Here is a 16,384-nt window from a genome sequence, read left to right on the forward strand (position 1 = left end):
GGTGTTTTTTTACTATGAAATCACTTTGATATTCTCAAATTTTTCACCTTTTTCTATCATTTGTAAAGCTAAAATTAGTTTCCAGTCCCCCTGAAAAATCTTTTTGCTGTGGTTTTTGTCTGTTGTAATATGGAAAATAAACCTTTAAACTCTTGACTGTGGCTATGGATATGTATAATGTGGGTAGGAATGAGGATTATTTATATAATAAATTAATCTGATTATCAAATACCAGCTCGGTATGCTAATGTTTTAGCAAAATTTAGCTTAAAGAACTGCTGTGCCCAGAGTGACCTGGAGCTCAACTGGTAGAGCGTGCACCCCAATGTAGGCTGAGTCCTTGGCAGCGGCCTGGTTTCAAATCTGACCGGCATACCTTTGTGTCATTCACTTTCTCTCCCCCATTTCTTGTTATTCTCAATCTTTCATAAAGGCAGTTAAAAGCCCTAAAAAAAACTAGCTAGCATAGCTGTAGATTCTTAGTTTTGTCTAACTGTATTTGAGCAATGAATATGAAATGTGTCTTGAGGGAGGTACTGAAGGATATGATAGGACATAGACATTTGGTAATTTTGTGCTCAGCAAATTGTGTCACCAAAATCACTGAGATTCAACCTCAAGGGCTCATGAAAATCCTCTGCAAATCCAGGCATTGCAGTCCCTTCGAAGTAACTTCAAGTAAGACAACTTTTGTTCAAGGGGATTATGAATCTCACGGTGGAAATTAGAGGGAAGGTCAGAGGGTCATCAAATCATTACAAATGGTTCTCTGGGGACTATGGTTTTCTGCATTAAACATAATGATAATCCATCTTATTCTGGACAAAGTTCCAGCTGACTGAATTAGTGTTTAATAGCATCTATAACCTAGACATAACAATTCCGTTTAACTAAATATAATGTTACTGGGAGACTGACTAAATCCTACATAAAGTAATTAAAATACAACAGAAATGTCCATAATCACTGTGTGGGTTTGTGAACTAATGAATCAATATATTACAGACTGGATTGTGAATGAGGTGAAGAAGTAAGATCAATAATGTATCATACACTGTATAGTTTCATATGCTGTTTAATGTCTCTATTTAAACATGCAATAAGAAAGGGTGCAACATGTTAATGTCACAGTGGTCAAAAAAGCTCAGTACTTTGACTGAAAGACAAAAAGCTACCCAACAGCCCCTCCCATTATGGCATTTAAATCACAAGACGTGTTTGTTAAAAAAGCAATTCTGGTAGATTTATTTTTTTCCTCATGAAAGCATGGTCCTAAACACTGAGACCAAATGAAAGGCAAATATTTAAAAACAATTGCAACAGAAGGCCACATGTACTGTAGGACAGTTAAGATGGACGAAGAGAGCTGTGTGGCTCTATCTCGTCTCCAGCACTCCGTCTCTGATCCTCCACCTCCAGGCAGAGCTGAAGTCTGGGGCAGGAACACAGTTCAGCTTAAGACCGGAATCCTGCACCTCCTCATCGTGAGCAACCTGCTGGCCCTGCTGGGTTTCCAGGGTGAAAACCCTCTCAGAGATCTAAAAAGGAGAGATACACATTAAACAGATGTAATCTTGCTTTTTACAAACACTAAAACAGAACATTAATAGCTGTCTCTTAACATGGGTGTGGGAAGTTGCTAGCCCTCACCTGATCACTGATTCCAGTGGCGATGTGGCCCACCTTCACCCGGCGCGTCTCTCTGATGCAAATGCTTCTCTTGTTGAAGTCTCTGATGCAGACATCCACCCCTGAGCCAATCGCAGAGCAGAGAGATACACGTTACAATTTGCAACTACATTAAATAGTTTAATAGATGAAGAGAGACCTTAATGTTTTCATCTCACCTTCAAAGCAACAGGGTGGTGGTTGCTGTGTGGGACTCAGAAAATCCATACTGGAAACCTGCACGTCTGGCTGACTGTTGTAGGAGAAGAACCCAGAGCTCAAGTCGTCTCCTGGGCTCAGGGACCAGCGGCCCGAGTCCTATAATAATGGGATAAAAAAAGAGGAACACAGGCCAAACAGTGGGTCTGTTAATACTTTAGTCAAAATGGATGACAACTAATAAAGCTCTTTGTTTAAATGGAGCCAATTTAAAAAAAAGTATTTGGACAGGTCAACTTGATCCATTTTTAGAAACAAAATTCTTGTTCTGTGAGGACTTTTTAAAGTTTACAACAAAAAAAACACTTCCCAGAAGTCTGAGATACATGATAAGTAAACAAGGGTTTAAGTTATCAATCCAAACGGTCATGACCTGAATTGTGAATTTTGGGTTACCTTTTTGTCCAATGGTTCCCACGTGGAATAAGGGTCACTGCTAAGACAAGACAAGAGCTGCTCCTGCATCTCAGCGGAGTGGAGCTGGGACAGACTGCTCAGGTAGAAATCTGCCAACAAGAAGGAAACCAATGAGTAGGGTCAAACATTTAACACACGAAAAAGTAAGCAGAACACAGAGAAACCTCACCTCGCTCCAGTTTACGTAGCTCAAGTTCAGGCACAGTGGTGATCTTGTTGGCCCTCTTGTGGTTTGGCTCAGAGATCAGCGTTTGTGGACAGAAAAGTGAGTCTCGCTTTGACTCATTACAACCAGCCTTCTTATCTTCATCGCCATCATCATCACCCAGTTTCTCCGTCCTCCCCGTTGGGATCACTTTCACAGACTGTTGATGGTCATCCTCATTCTCATAGTTACAGCTGCTGTTGCTGAGTTGCAGGGAGTCAGGAGGTTTGTTTGTGATATATAGTGGCTCTGTGTAGGGTCCCTTCACTGGGCTGGTGAGTCCTCCCACTGCAATCACACAAACAATACATCAAGTCTTCAAACTGTAGAGGATGATGCATCGAGCGGGTCATTTCTTTTTGACATTTTTTTTTATAGTCTCAGGTTGATTTTCTTACTGCTTACTGTTTCTCTTAACAATTGTCAACAACATTTTTCGGATTAAAAATAAATCAATATTTTGTACTTACAGTTATTATTACCCTTAAAAGATATTGAACATCAGTCTAAGACAAGACAGTAAAGCACAGATCTCTTTTTTTAGTAAAAATCCTAATACAACAATACAAAGGAAAGTGGGGCTACAATACATAGCTTTTTATTTTTTGTTATACCGCCATTATTATGGAAACGCACAATAACCAGTTTCACCGTAATTTGTTATTTGCTTAATTTATTGACCTGCGTATGTATGGCTGTGTGTATGGATGCGCCGCTTGCATTGATATGAACACCGTACAGGTCTAGTTACCTTCTTTCAGAGCTCTGGCAGTTTTTACTTTGAGGTCCGATGCTGATGCTCTCTTGGCTGGATCCTTCTGAAGTCCCGCCTTGATAACGTCAGCTGTGAGAGGGCTACAGTCAGGTGGGATCTCCCTCAGAGGCGGAGGCTCGTTAGCAATCTGTAACCATCACACAAAGTCGGATGTGAATACTGTGAATACTGCGATGAAACAGCAGGGTGTGGTGTCTGTGAAGCATTACCTTCAGGTAAAGTCTACAGGTGTAGTATCTTGTCCAAGGTTGACACGCATTGAGCATGTGCAGTAACATACAGCAGCTGCTCCACACATCTGCTTTGGCTCCACGGGGTTCCCCTTTTACAATCTCAGGGGCCATGTGGGTCTCAGTTCCCTTCAGATCTGCATTGAATTACATTGGGAAAACAATGACTTAATACTGTACACCGAAGTGGATAAAGGAGCCATCTTCTTAACGGAAATCGTTAAAGTTGCACAGTATTTACCTTTGGACCCACTGAGGCTCTGTCCCTGATTGTTGAGTCTCTCTGCGTTTCCGAAGTCACACAGGAAGGTGTCTCTACCGTCCTCCGACAGCAACACATTGTCAGCTGTGGGAAGCAAGCAGAGTCAATAATCCACTGCATTAGCGCTGCTCTCCATGACTTGTGCAGCGTAGTTGTTGATGACATAATTAGAAACGGGGCAGCTGCACAGACGCAAAACAGTTGACAGACAAAGGAGCACAATAAGATGGAAAAATAACATCACCAAGGGACAGCTGCTGTAGGAAACACTTTAATAAGGAATGAACGTGGAGTCTAGTAACAAACAGGTAGCAGATTAAGAGATTTGGCGTCACTGCTTTGCTTTTCCTGACGCATTACAGACACCAGGTGGCGCCTGAGCTGCAACAGCACAATCATGTTTGTCTTCCTGTTTAAGTCTGTTTTGTTTCCTCTAACTTAGTTCTCTTTTCATTTTTCTCTTTCCTCTTTTTTTATACTTTATTTTCATCTTCTGTCTTTTTTCTGACTCTGTACTTAGTTCTCTGTCTCTGTCTCTCTCGCGCTAACTACTTCCTGCTCCTCGTCCCATCCCCCCCTCTCTGTTTCGTTCTCCCTTTCTTTCTCGCTCTCCTGATTCTGTGCACATGCGCCGCCTCTGAAGAGCAGCGGTGAGTCACACTGTGGGAAATTCCCAGCCGGTCGTCTTCTGTGGCAGTCTGGTTTCACAACACAGGTGCTGAGGATCAAATCTACTGTATATGTGACACTTGTGTTCCACACAACAGCTGCACACAAAGACACAAAATCCTCAGTTGAGAACTAAATCTGACTTATTCTCTTATTTGTTTTCCACTAGGTACCACAACAAGTAAAAGTCAAGCTGACCCATTTAGTTTTACTGTTATTACTATTGTGCTTATTTGATCCGTACAATTCCAAATGAACATTTAGTTTTCACCGATGTGTTTTTTTGGGGAAAAGTACCAAAATCTGCTTCTTGCTTTTGTTGCATTTCAGAAAATGTCATATACTGAAAATTACTCAAATACTTTAGATACTTTTCTTAAAACGATTATAATAAACTAATGATGATGGTTAGTCTGAGGTTAAACCTAGTGGGTTCAGTACAAAATGAAATAACAGTAATACATTATGTCTATTAATGTTTGTCTTTAGAAAACTGTGGGAGGAATTTTTGTTATGACTTAGATATGTCAAGCAGCAGTGACTATGTGGCTAAAGGATACACACTCAAGAGTTCAAATCAGTTTTCTTAATGACATCTTAACCATTCGTGTTTTGACTTTTTAGTACAACTCAGATTAGTTTTTTTTTTTTTTATTTATGGCCATTTCTGCCTTTATTGGATAGGAAAGCTGAGATATGAAAGGTGAGAGTGAGGGGGGATGACATGCAGGAAAACCGTCACAGGTCGGACTCGAACCCTGGGCCTTCTGCGTCGAGGAATAAACCTCTGCATATGTGCGCCCGCTCTACTAACTGAGCTAATCGGCCACGTGACATGAACATTAGTTTAACTGAAAAAGAAATAGGTCAAAATATCCCGTTGTATAACATACCTTTAATGTCCAGATGCACCACCTTTTTCTTCCCTAAGTACTCCAGTGCTGTTAAGATTTGCGAGTGGTAGTGGAGACTTAGGTCCTCTGGCAGCCGGCCACGCTCCGCTATCAGCTGGCCCACAGAGCCTGGAATAACAGATGAGGTCAGACCAGGATAAAGACTATGTCTTGTTAATATTTAGCCATTTACAGTGTCTGATTCAACTATTCATTCTATTATGGCCTGGTATTTGATGACAAAGGAAAAGTGTGAGGTATGTCATTGTGTTTATCGAGCAGGCATCTCTCATCACAGTTGTTTGGTGTAATTTGGACCATAACACTTCAAGGAAGCTCAACAGTCATTTCCAGCGTCCCAGAACCACCCACTTCCACATCTCAACACTAATCACATCCGGGGTTTTTTTCTGTAATCTTCATTATTTTCATGCGTTTGCACTTAATTCATCACATATCACCCAACAATTTCCACCCAACCCTCAATCTCAACATCAGCAGTGAGCACTGGCAGAATGTGATGCGTGTAAAAGGCAGAAGTGAGGCTTGTTTACCAGATTTGTGGTCCATGAAGAGGACAACGTTAGGCCCCTCTCTGACCACTCCAAAGAGTTTCACCACACGAGGAGAACTGAGGGCACTCCACGCACCCACCTCCTCACTGATGAACCTCTTCAGGGCTATCTGTGAGAAGAGGATGGAACAAAAGAGTGAGCACACTTTAAAACTAGGCAGTGGGGGGAAAAAACAAAGAGGGCAATATGCTCTGCGTTACCTTTTTGACAGCAAATTTGAAGCCTGTGTTGACATCTTGAGCACTGTGTACTTCACCATAGGAGCCCTCTTTGATAAACTGTGAGAGGACATACTCCCTCCCTTCCTTGTATTCAGAGTCCACAGGCTGGATTTTCTGATAGAATAAGAGAGAATAAGTTATTGTTGTTGAACATCATTTTAAACCGAGACAGAAAGTAGACTTAAAACAGAACGTACATCATTGTAAAAGATTATTCCCTCAGTGCTGACAGAGTCAGATGCTGATCGCTCATCTTCCTCTTCTCTTACATCCCTCTCCACATCTTTGAAAAAGGGAAATGCGTAGCACGGGTCCCCCTGACTGACACTGCCCCTGAGGCCAGCAAGAGCCAGTGAATAGTCTCCCAGACTGCTGAGGGAGTCTGAGTCGCTGTCCTGCCCATAGGAATGGAGACTGGAGACGGTGGCCCAGTTTAGAGGAGAGCAGCTTGAGCCTGTGTTGTAGATCTGTCGTCTGTAGATAGAAGGCCCTCTGTCCTGCTCTTCTGAGCTTTCAATGCTGCTACAGCAAGAAGTACTGAGGTCAGTTCTCCCTCCAAGAGACGATGACTCCTTAAGAACACAAGCAAAAAGCATGGCTGATCAGAATCCATGGTGTTTACATTCTCAGGTGAGTTTTCTCAGGGGCTAAACGTTCAAGGCCATGAGAGGCAGCTTTGTCTGAATTCGCTGATTCACTTCCACAACACAGGAAAGGAAATGTTTGCATGGGAATGTTTAGAGGACGAGCCTCCGACTGCCAAAGAATGTGGCAAATTATCATTGAAGATGATTCACAAGGTAAACACTTCTTTCTCCTTTTTTTTTTTTTTTTTTTCTACTTTTTTTTCTTTTAAGAATACAAGAGTATACAATGTACCAACCTACTTCTCAATGGCATTTTCAATAGCTTTTTCACATGTAACACTCAATGAGATGTGAAGGCTTCTTACCAGGATCCGAACCAGAGAACTTCCACTCTCCTGTTCAGGCACTCCAGAGGGCATTCGATGCCTGTGTCGCTGCTTCTCCTTCTTCTTCTCCAGTTTTTTCTTCCACTTGCGCTTCTGTCTCTTCCTGATCTTCTTTCTTGGAGTGAGCTGTGCCGATGAGCTGCCCGGCTCCTGGATTGAGGCTGTGGTTGGGCACGCCACATTGTTGTGCTCTGAGGAAATACTGAAGCAGAAGTATGACAACAATGTAAATTCCAGACATGGCATTAAATAATTCAGTACAGCGTCTTTAAACAAGCATGAAGTGTGAAATGCAGAGGCAATGTTGTCGAGGTAACGTCGTACCTTCTGGTGAAGCAGTTCGGGGAGGGAACAAAGGAGCGGTCAATGCTGGATGTACACAACTCTTGGGAGTCCTGGGTTTCACCTGAAGAGAGCACAGTGTTCATGTTACACTATCTGTCCAAGCACAGTTATTGGATTTTTATTTCTTTTAATCATAAATACATAATTACATTCAGCTTGGGCAATGAAGGTTGAGGTCTTCTTCAGTGGCGTTTCTCCCACTTGCTCTGCAGTCCCATGTGTCCAGACATGGTTAAAATAAGGGCTGTAACTGTAGGACATTTTGTTGCTCTTCCCCTCCTCTTCCTCCTCTGCCTCCTGGTCTGCAGCTGAGCAGGGTGGGTACAACCCCTTTATTGCAGCTTGGGATGACCCGGAGAAGGGTGCTGTTGAGTTAAAAATCCTTTGCCTCACCGCCATTTCATCTGCTGGATCTGGAGAGAGAGAGAGAGAGAGAGAGAGAGAGAGAGAGAGAGAGAGAGAGAGAGAGAGAGAGAGAGAGAGAGAGAGAGAGAGAGAGAGAGAGAGAGAGAACATCATAAGCAACTGATAAACCCAGTGCTTTCTCTACAATCGTACAAATGGCAACATTAATGTCAAAAAGTTTGTAATTATAAGTTATCATATACACGTCAGAACCTCTATTCAGCTCTTTTCGTCATTTTTTGTAAACTGAATGCCATGGTGTTTGAGTTAAAAAAAAAAACTGATCAAATAAGTTTGCAGAATAATGGAGTTTGCTGAACACATGCTGGCTGTGTTTCATTTGTAGGAGTTTATAATAATAATAATAATAATAATAACAACAATAACAACAACAAGGCTGCAAATCATTTGCTGACTATTTTCCTTGATTAATCCTTTTGACTATAAAAATGCCCTTTTCCCACAAACCATGTGGACATCTTCAAATGTCATGTTTTGTCAGGTCAACAGTCCAAAACCCAAAGATACTCAGTGGACTATCTTATATCACAAAGGAAACCATCCAATCTTTACATTTGAGAAGCTGGAACACGCAAACGTTTGGCATTTTTGTTTGAAAATGATTTGATTATCAATATTGTTGCCAATTAATATTCTGTCAATCAACTAATCGATGAATCGACTGGTCACTGCAGCTGCCAATATTTTAAACAGTATTTTACAGTGGAAATGAAACGACGATAGATTTGTCTCCCTTACAAACTGCACTTTCAATTGATTATCATATTAAAAACTAATTTGGTTGAACACTTAGTTACATGTAAGCCATCACAATGTTACTGCATTGTGTCTATACAGTAAATCACATGGTTGGCCAATGACTGACCTTTAAAAGATGCCGTAAAGTTTGTGCTTCCAAAAACTGCTTCCACATAACGTAATGCAGGACTTTTTACTATCTGCTAATGCTAATGTGAGAGTGATGGTGCCTAAAAAGAGGAAAATATTGACATCCAAATATGTATTTTTTTTCCCAAATTAAAAGTTCTGCTGACTTTTATATTTTTTTGGTTGTTCGATTCTTAATTTAGTTGTTTAGTTTTAAGGGGACAAAACCACCACCAGGCCTAAAAAGAAAATCTTATTTTCAGGATCACCCGTTGTAATCAAGCAAAGCAGAAGAGCTCATATACTTGACTCAACTTAAGATGTTTACGTTTGTCAACAGAAATATGCACACACCCCAATGAAACAACGACGGGCTTTGTACTGTGGCTGAGTACAAATTAATCTGCTGCTTTATAGCTTGTTATAGAGTTTTACATATTTGACTGTGTCAAGTAGGTTCAGGAGGATCATGATGATCACTTGAACTGAAACTTTGAAAGTTTGCGGTGGGCCGATGAGACAGGAAACTCAACCCTGGCCTTGTTTTGACAGTTGCAACTGTGTCGTTAAATGCAAGTACTCTGTTTCACTCTGAGGAACTAAACTACAGCACATTAGGCCAGGCTGAATTTCCAATAAAGATTTACACGATTGAGTGCAGATGGCTTGGAGGTTATAATCATCAAAACATGTAGGACTGTAAAATCAGCACACTTAGACACACTCCTTTCATCTCAGCACTGGTTACATGTATTAAATGCAGTTTTTAAGGGCTAAACTGGGACTACAGTCATCATGTTGTATCAGTGTGTCGATTACACTTAACCGCAGCTTCTCCTTGTCACTCAGCTTTTGACTCTTTCTGCATGTACAGATATTCTTGTTTGAGCTCATACCTTGATAAATGCTGGTATTCAGACTAAAACAAATCGCATGGCTGCCAAAACATTTTCCCAGTAAGTTCTGCACATTCTTGCTCTTGACAATATTAACACAGTACTACTACAAGTAATAGTAAAGACAAACTGACATTAAACTGTAGTCAAATGTCAATGAAAGCTTATGGAGTCGTGTCATTACCTTGTGTAATCCGACTTCATGCACTGCAAGATTATCTAGAACAAAGCAATTCAACTGTCACTTCCTTCTTAAAACGCTGCCGGTACTCTGAAAGCCGGGCGTAACACCACACCCCAATGAATTTACGTGGAAAGGAAATAGAGAAAAAGCCACTGCAATAAACACAACCACAAAAACAACTCTGTGTATGTGTGAGGCAGAGGGGCGTGTAGACGTACCAACAGATGCCAATCTGAGCTGCTATCTCTCTCCTGGGTATCTGCTCTGAATAATCCGTCATCCACATTAGTTAAAGGTGCTGTGTTTGTCTGCCTTGTCCTTCATGTTCGGTTTTTCTCAGTAACGTCTCTGCTCAGTCCCTGCCGCTCTGCTTGATGCTGGCTCTCATCCAACCAGGGGAGGAGCTGGCTGACAATGACTTATGGGAAATGCATCTCCACTTCTCCATATTCCCCCCTCCCTCAGCTCCCTCCAACAGGGCTGGCTTACTTGCTCTTCCCTCTGACTAGATTAAGGGATAACATGTTTGGTTATGCTTTTGATGATCCACTGTGAACTTTGGACAGTTAAAAAGCAGAACATTAGCTCTCTGTAGCCTACGCCTGTCAAGATATACTCTAACAAGAATGAATAATGGATGTGATTTAAAAGCAGAATGTGGACAAATACAATGTTTTATAATTAGGGCAAAAGCATTTTTCGGTCTGTGCATGTTGTTAAAAGAGTTTCTGACCTTCTGCACAGACATACTAAATAAAATGCAAAGAGTTGTGTGACCTTTCATGTGCTCAGACATCCTAATGACCATGTGCCCTGTAGTCAGCTAATTTATATAATCTAAGACATGTCACACCCCCACATACTCTCCACTATATAAACTTCAAACAACAGAGTTTTCTTTACACAGCAACATTCTGATATGTGATATTATGAGGATCTTGTGGAAAAGATTTGCCACCAAGAGAATTTGATAGAATTCGGAGCAAGCGTGTGAGCTGTCACATGAAATACAGGCGTCTTCGTCTATCTGAAATAATCTCACTTGCTTTTTTTTTTCAGCAACAAAACAACCTACTCATATAAAAACCGCCACAGTACACAGGAAATTCAGAATACCACTGAAGAGGCTCAGCCATTACCCAAGAACACAAAGCTCAATGCAAGTTGCTCACTGCCTTCTTAGTGTAAAGGAAACACGTTGCTTTCATGGCAACAATAACTTAAGAAGATAAAAGAGGGTAAAATGATTGTAAAAATTACAGAATTAGGATTAGGCAGTTAGAGGTTACTTTTGGAATCTACATCTAAAACCATTTGTCGATCAACTATATTAGTAAACCAAATATGTTGTTGGTCTGACAAAAAAAAAGAAGACATGTTCAAGACGTTACCCTGGGCTGTGGGAAATTGTTATGAGCATTTTTTTGCTATTTGCTGGCATTCTAATGTCAAGACCAAACGATGAATTTTGAAAATAATAGGTAGATCAATTAATAACGACAAAAATCATTAGTTGCAGTTCTAGTCTGGTCTATAAAATATAAATAGGAAATAAAATGCCAATCCCAAAGTAATGTCTACAAATTGCTAGCTTGTTTTTAGGAATTCAACCTAAATGACGTATTCCATTTAAAATGACGGATATTAAAAGTAGCAATCCTCACAATTGAGAAACTGGAATGAATGTTTGTCATTTCTTCAGTGTCAACAGGAACTGAATTCTAAACTTCACACAAGAGATAGGAGTTATAATGGGCTGTTGCATTGGATTACATGAGATTGTACAGATGTACCTAAAAAGTACAATAAGTACACAATAACCATACATCTCAAATATGAAATGTTAATTGTAATCTAGATTTGAAGAGAAATCCTGAGCTAAACTCCACAGACAGCTAGTGGCTATATTGAGCCGACTTTTGCTGCACACCCACACAGATTAATGAAATTCCAAAGTGCTTTTCAGGAAAATGTCCTAGTCCTAGACTACATATGTCCAGAGCTCCTAAGAAACTATCTGCATACCATGACTTAAAGTTCTCCACACCTCTCTGTGTCTCTTCTAACAACTTCCCTTTTTCCTGTTACTTCTCTATTAAGTATAATGAAGAAATCTTTCCGTTAATACTTCGTCCTCTGTTACTAATGTTTTCTGCATCTTTTCATTCCAGGATCATGTTCTGTACATCAATTGTGGGTATTTGAAAATGATTATCTCCCTTGACAATATAGATACAAAGATGTAGGCTGTTATTTGATCACAGTTGTGTTTATGTTTTCTTTGTTTTTTATCAGTGTGAACTGAATATTTTGGGGTTTTGAACGGTTAGTCAACTTGAACTTTGGGAAATTATAATGCAGATTTCACTATTTTCTGACAGTTTATAATTAAAAAAAGGGTTAATTGATTGCTCTGCAGACAATCGATAATGAAAATAATCCTAATTGTCAACATACAAATTTGAAAATTCACCAAAAGCATGAATCACCTACAATTTGACTATTGTGAATTCCAGGATATTATTCCAAATGGCATTTTCTGATATTGAGGAAAGATCAAAAACACATAAACTTAACAAGCGGAGCTAAAATCCACATAACATTAAGTTTAAGGAAGCCGTGGTATACACTGTGGTATAGCTAAATTCCAGCGTGTATAACTTGATATCTGGCTTTAAATGTATATACAGTGCTAAGCATAAGTGAATACACCCATGCTAAAGTTGACTAAAAAGAGGAATAAAAAAAATCATCTTTTGGAAATTGATCTTAATGCCTTAATTAAAAAAAATGAGGAAAAATCCAACCTTTAAGAACACCAATTTTCTTTGTGAATGAATAATGTATCACATTGTAATTAATCTCTAGGTATGGTGAAGGGTATGTGATGATGTGGGGCTATTTTAATTCCAAAGGCCAAGGGAACTTCATCAGGATGCATAGCATCCTGGATCCATGAAATAACGGGCCTTTAGAAATAAAAATCTGCCTGCATCTATGGGAATTTAACATATGGGTGTACTTACTTATGCCCCCTGTATTTTAAGGAAGAACATTTATTTATATATGGTACAGTATTCATTCACAAAGAAAATTTGTGTCCTTAAAGGTTGGATTTTTCCTCTTTTTTTTAATTAAGGGATTAAGATCAATTTCCAAAAGATTATTTTTTATTACTCTTTTTAGTCAAATTTAGCATGGGCGTATTCACTTATGCTTAGCACTGCATTAATAATAATAATAATAATAATAATACATTTATTTATAAAGCGCTTTCAAGTCAAAGTGCTGTACAGAACATAGAAAATGCAGTTTAAAAACAGTTCCAATGACTAAAATATAACACACACTCTCAGAAAAACATTAGATTAAAAATTAGGTCTCATACACAACAGTAAACAGATGGGTCTTTAGCTTTGCTTTAAAAACCTCAACAGAACAAGCCTGCCTGATGTTCAGAGGTAAGCTGTTCCACAATGTTGGTGCGCGGAAGGAAAAAGCCCGTTCCCCAATTGTCTTCTTTTTAACCCTTGGGACACTCAGAAGACCCGTCCCCTGAGAACGCAGGGCTCGAGCAGGCACATAGGGTTTCACTAGGTCATTGAGATACAACGGTGCGCTGCCATTTAATATTTTATAAATTTATTGCATTATATACTATGTTATTATATTACGTGTAGAGATGCACCGATTGACCGGCCGGTGACCGGAATTGGTCAATTTTCACGTGACCGGCCATGACCGGCAACCTGCCGGTCAGTCTTACATATGTCGATCGGGCGCCGCATGATGAACAATGCGCAACATGAGCGCACCGCCGCTCAATCAGCTGTTTATGAAATGTCATAAAGTCGTAATTACGGCTCTGCAGAGTAGTCTGCTCTACTGATCTCAGGCGAACGGTCAGCCGCTCTCTCTCTCTCCCCTCTGAGGCTGAACAACTGGAACATGAAAACCGCACTCACATGGGTCGTGAAATTTGACAGCTACAGTTTATCGGAAAATAGTGTTGGGCACCCTTTGATGAATTTACTGTTTATCAGACCCCAGATGAGGAAGCTAATGTTAGCGAATGATGCAGTCCCTCTGCCGCCCCCGCTGCAACAAAAAAAAAAATAAAAAAGAGAGACGTTGTATTCCACCGACACGTTGTATTAACGTAACTGTTTAAAACACTTTCCAGGTTAGTGGGGGTGCATACCGCTCCAAACCAACATTTAAAACGTAGTAATCTTCCCTCAGCGTTTAGTTTTGTTGCTAAACTGTGTGTAAAATGAGCGGTGACGTTAAATCATCTGTGTGACGTTTATGTTTTCAGGTAACTCTACTGTTGACGTTCAAACCGGCTTGCGTGTGTGTTTTGAGAAATATCTTTATACTGCAAGACTATATTTATTTTAATTTTATTTGTTTTATATATATATATATATATATATATATATATATATATATATATATATATATATATATATATATTAGTGTGATATTGGATGTGAGAAGAAGGAAATGGTTCTAACATTGCACTTTAGAGGTGTGTGAATGTCCCACATCAGAAGTCATTTATATAGTTCTGTTTTATAGTGATCGATTATCTATTCAGAAAAATGTTCTATTAAAGAAAAGATAGAAAATAAACATGTGTGTGTGCTGGAAAGCGGTTAGAAAATATGAAATTGGAATCGGCTAAAATCGGTATCGGCAGTTCAAACTCATTTGAAAAATCGGAATCGGCCTAAAAGTTGAAATCGGTGCATCTCTAATTACATGTTAACTAACGTAGTTAACTCTGCTTTAGTGTATTAGTGCACAAGAGTGGCCCCCTACTTTGTAGGTAATGAGCTGTCTTACAATGTCCTTTCTGCGCTTTATTTTTTCATGGCAAAGTAGAAAGGACAGCCCAGGGCTGCTAAACTATAAATGCAGGGTGGAAAAGCAGGAGGACTTGGACCAACATACATGTCAGCGGTGACCAATTACATTACAAAACAATTAAATCCGGTAGATATGAGCTAATAGTGGCTTAATGTTTAATATATCAATCAGGCAGAAAAGAGCTGATAAGTGCATGACATTTATCAATATTGCCCAACATGAAATAAGCATAAAACTACTCTTATGGGGACTTTTAGGTAAAGTAAGTTAGTAAAGTTAGAAGGCCATAAGCCTTTCCTAACATAACAAACACAAGCGTCCAACAACAGTATAGTGGCACTGGAAAAAGTACAAGCTGGAGTACAACAGTTGTTTTAATCATAAACATCTGGCGGTTTTAACATACGTTTTGAAAACGTCTGGTGACAAGAACGTTAACGTTACTGCCAAACTTTTAACAGCAGCCTACCTTTTACTGTGCAGACCTTTGTTGTGTTAATTGTCACAAACAAAATATAATCACAGAAATCTACCCTGTCTCCGGTATTGCTGTATTGTTTTTCTCGCTCTCAGTGTACTAACTAGCTAATAACTTCCTTCTAGCCAAATAGCTAGCTACACCGCCATTTCACATCAAACTTAGTCGGTTTTGCCATTCGTAAAGAGGTCGGAGACTTTTCTAATAAGACATCGTTGGCTTAAAAGAGAGCAGAGAAGACTGAGGTCATAAAACTGGAAAACTATTTATTTAACGATAAATGTAAGATAGATGTTTCACTTACCGATCTTCCAATTAGTAGGCGTCGGCCGATGGCGATCAGTGTTGAGCTAAAATAATCATTTCCGGTTTTCATTTCAGAGTAAATATTTGTTCGTAATGTTACAATAATGGTATCCACAATACCATGGTATAAATCTATTTTTGGCTATTATGATTATTCATTGATTGTTCTGATGATATATTAGTGCTCTAGTAAAATGTTTACATTTTTGGTAAGTGACAGTTATGCTTTTAATTTGAAGCTGAAATTTCCGTATTTCCTGTAAGCGCCTGTTTATGGGTAAATCCTAAATCGGATCCGCCAAAATGATTGACGTAGTTAGTTTTAGGCATGAGGAGGAGCGGATTGGTTAGGATTACTATGGCTCTGGGTAATAATACCAGGGTAAACCAATCAAAAGCAGAATAAGGCGGGCCACGAGGCACGTCCTTTGACGTAGACACGTCTAGCAGTTCCGATCTAGCGTCTACCCTGTACTAATTTTCACAAACAAATGCTTTTAGTTTGGTCTCTTATTATTTACAAACACGGTTTCTCTCCTCATAGGTATCTCATTTGGAATAACAAGGACATATTATTCAAAAACAAATCCTTTTTTTCCAGAGTTGGTTTAACAATAATATTCTATTTGTCAAACACTTATTCAGTCAGAGGGTCTTCTAATGAATTACTCTAAATTATTGTCTTTATAACATCCCTGTCACCCCAAAAGAGTTTGCTATTGTAATGGATGCCATTCCAAAAGGTGTGATAATGTTATTTAGAGGTAACACTGATTCCTTGTCTGTTGTCATTGAATGACACAATCATAAGGAAAATATGTCTTTTATCGAGCCCTTCAATCTGAAACAGAGAAGGATCAGATCCCTCTTTCAAAAGGACATTGTCACCATCCCATATGTTAT

The 16,384-nt window shown here is 39.5% G+C and overlaps 1 protein-coding gene across 3 annotated transcripts; it reads right to left on the reverse strand.

Moving 5' to 3' along the window:
- Positions 1–1,057: 1,057 nt before the first annotated feature.
- map3k14a (mitogen-activated protein kinase kinase kinase 14a) lies at positions 1,058–15,534 on the reverse strand. 3 transcript variants are annotated; one of them, XM_028600660.1, is made up of 17 exons: positions 15,480–15,518; positions 10,044–10,330; positions 7,602–7,865; positions 7,432–7,513; positions 7,087–7,309; positions 6,332–6,706; positions 6,114–6,248; positions 5,893–6,022; positions 5,339–5,467; positions 3,756–3,860; positions 3,494–3,651; positions 3,261–3,411; positions 2,474–2,797; positions 2,284–2,393; positions 1,848–1,986; positions 1,651–1,751; positions 1,058–1,538 (listed from the first exon to the last, which is right to left on the reverse strand). In XM_028600660.1, the coding sequence occupies exons 3-17, from the start codon at positions 7,849–7,851 to the stop codon at positions 1,377–1,379; spliced, it is 2,574 nt and encodes an 857-aa protein (XP_028456461.1). In that variant the 5' UTR covers positions 7,852–7,865; positions 10,044–10,330; positions 15,480–15,518; the 3' UTR covers positions 1,058–1,376. The 3 variants fall into 3 exon arrangements, with proteins under 3 accessions (XP_028456461.1, XP_028456460.1, XP_028456462.1); XM_028600659.1 differs by lacking the exon at positions 10,044–10,330 and having other exon boundaries at positions 15,480–15,534; XM_028600661.1 differs by lacking the exons at positions 10,044–10,330; positions 15,480–15,518 and adding an exon at positions 9,826–9,922.
- Between the last annotated feature and the right edge of the window lie 850 nt (positions 15,535–16,384).

The sequence above is a fragment of the Perca flavescens genome, chromosome 15, assembly GCF_004354835.1.
Source record: "Perca flavescens isolate YP-PL-M2 chromosome 15, PFLA_1.0, whole genome shotgun sequence".
Classification (NCBI taxonomy): Eukaryota; Metazoa; Chordata; class Actinopteri; order Perciformes; family Percidae; genus Perca; species Perca flavescens.

Coding starts and splice junctions, on each gene's coding strand:
- map3k14a (XM_028600659.1), bottom strand. CDS start 7,851: ATGGCGGTGAGGCAAAGGATTTTTAACTCAACAGCACCCTTCTCCGGG. Junction 3,412..3,493: donor CCTGTAGACTTTACCTGAAG/GTAATGCTTCAC, acceptor TGATGGTTACAG/ATTGCTAACGAGCCTCCGCC. Junction 1,752..1,847: donor ACCACCCTGTTGCTTTGAAG/GTGAGATGAAAA, acceptor CGATTGGCTCAG/GGGTGGATGTCTGCATCAGA.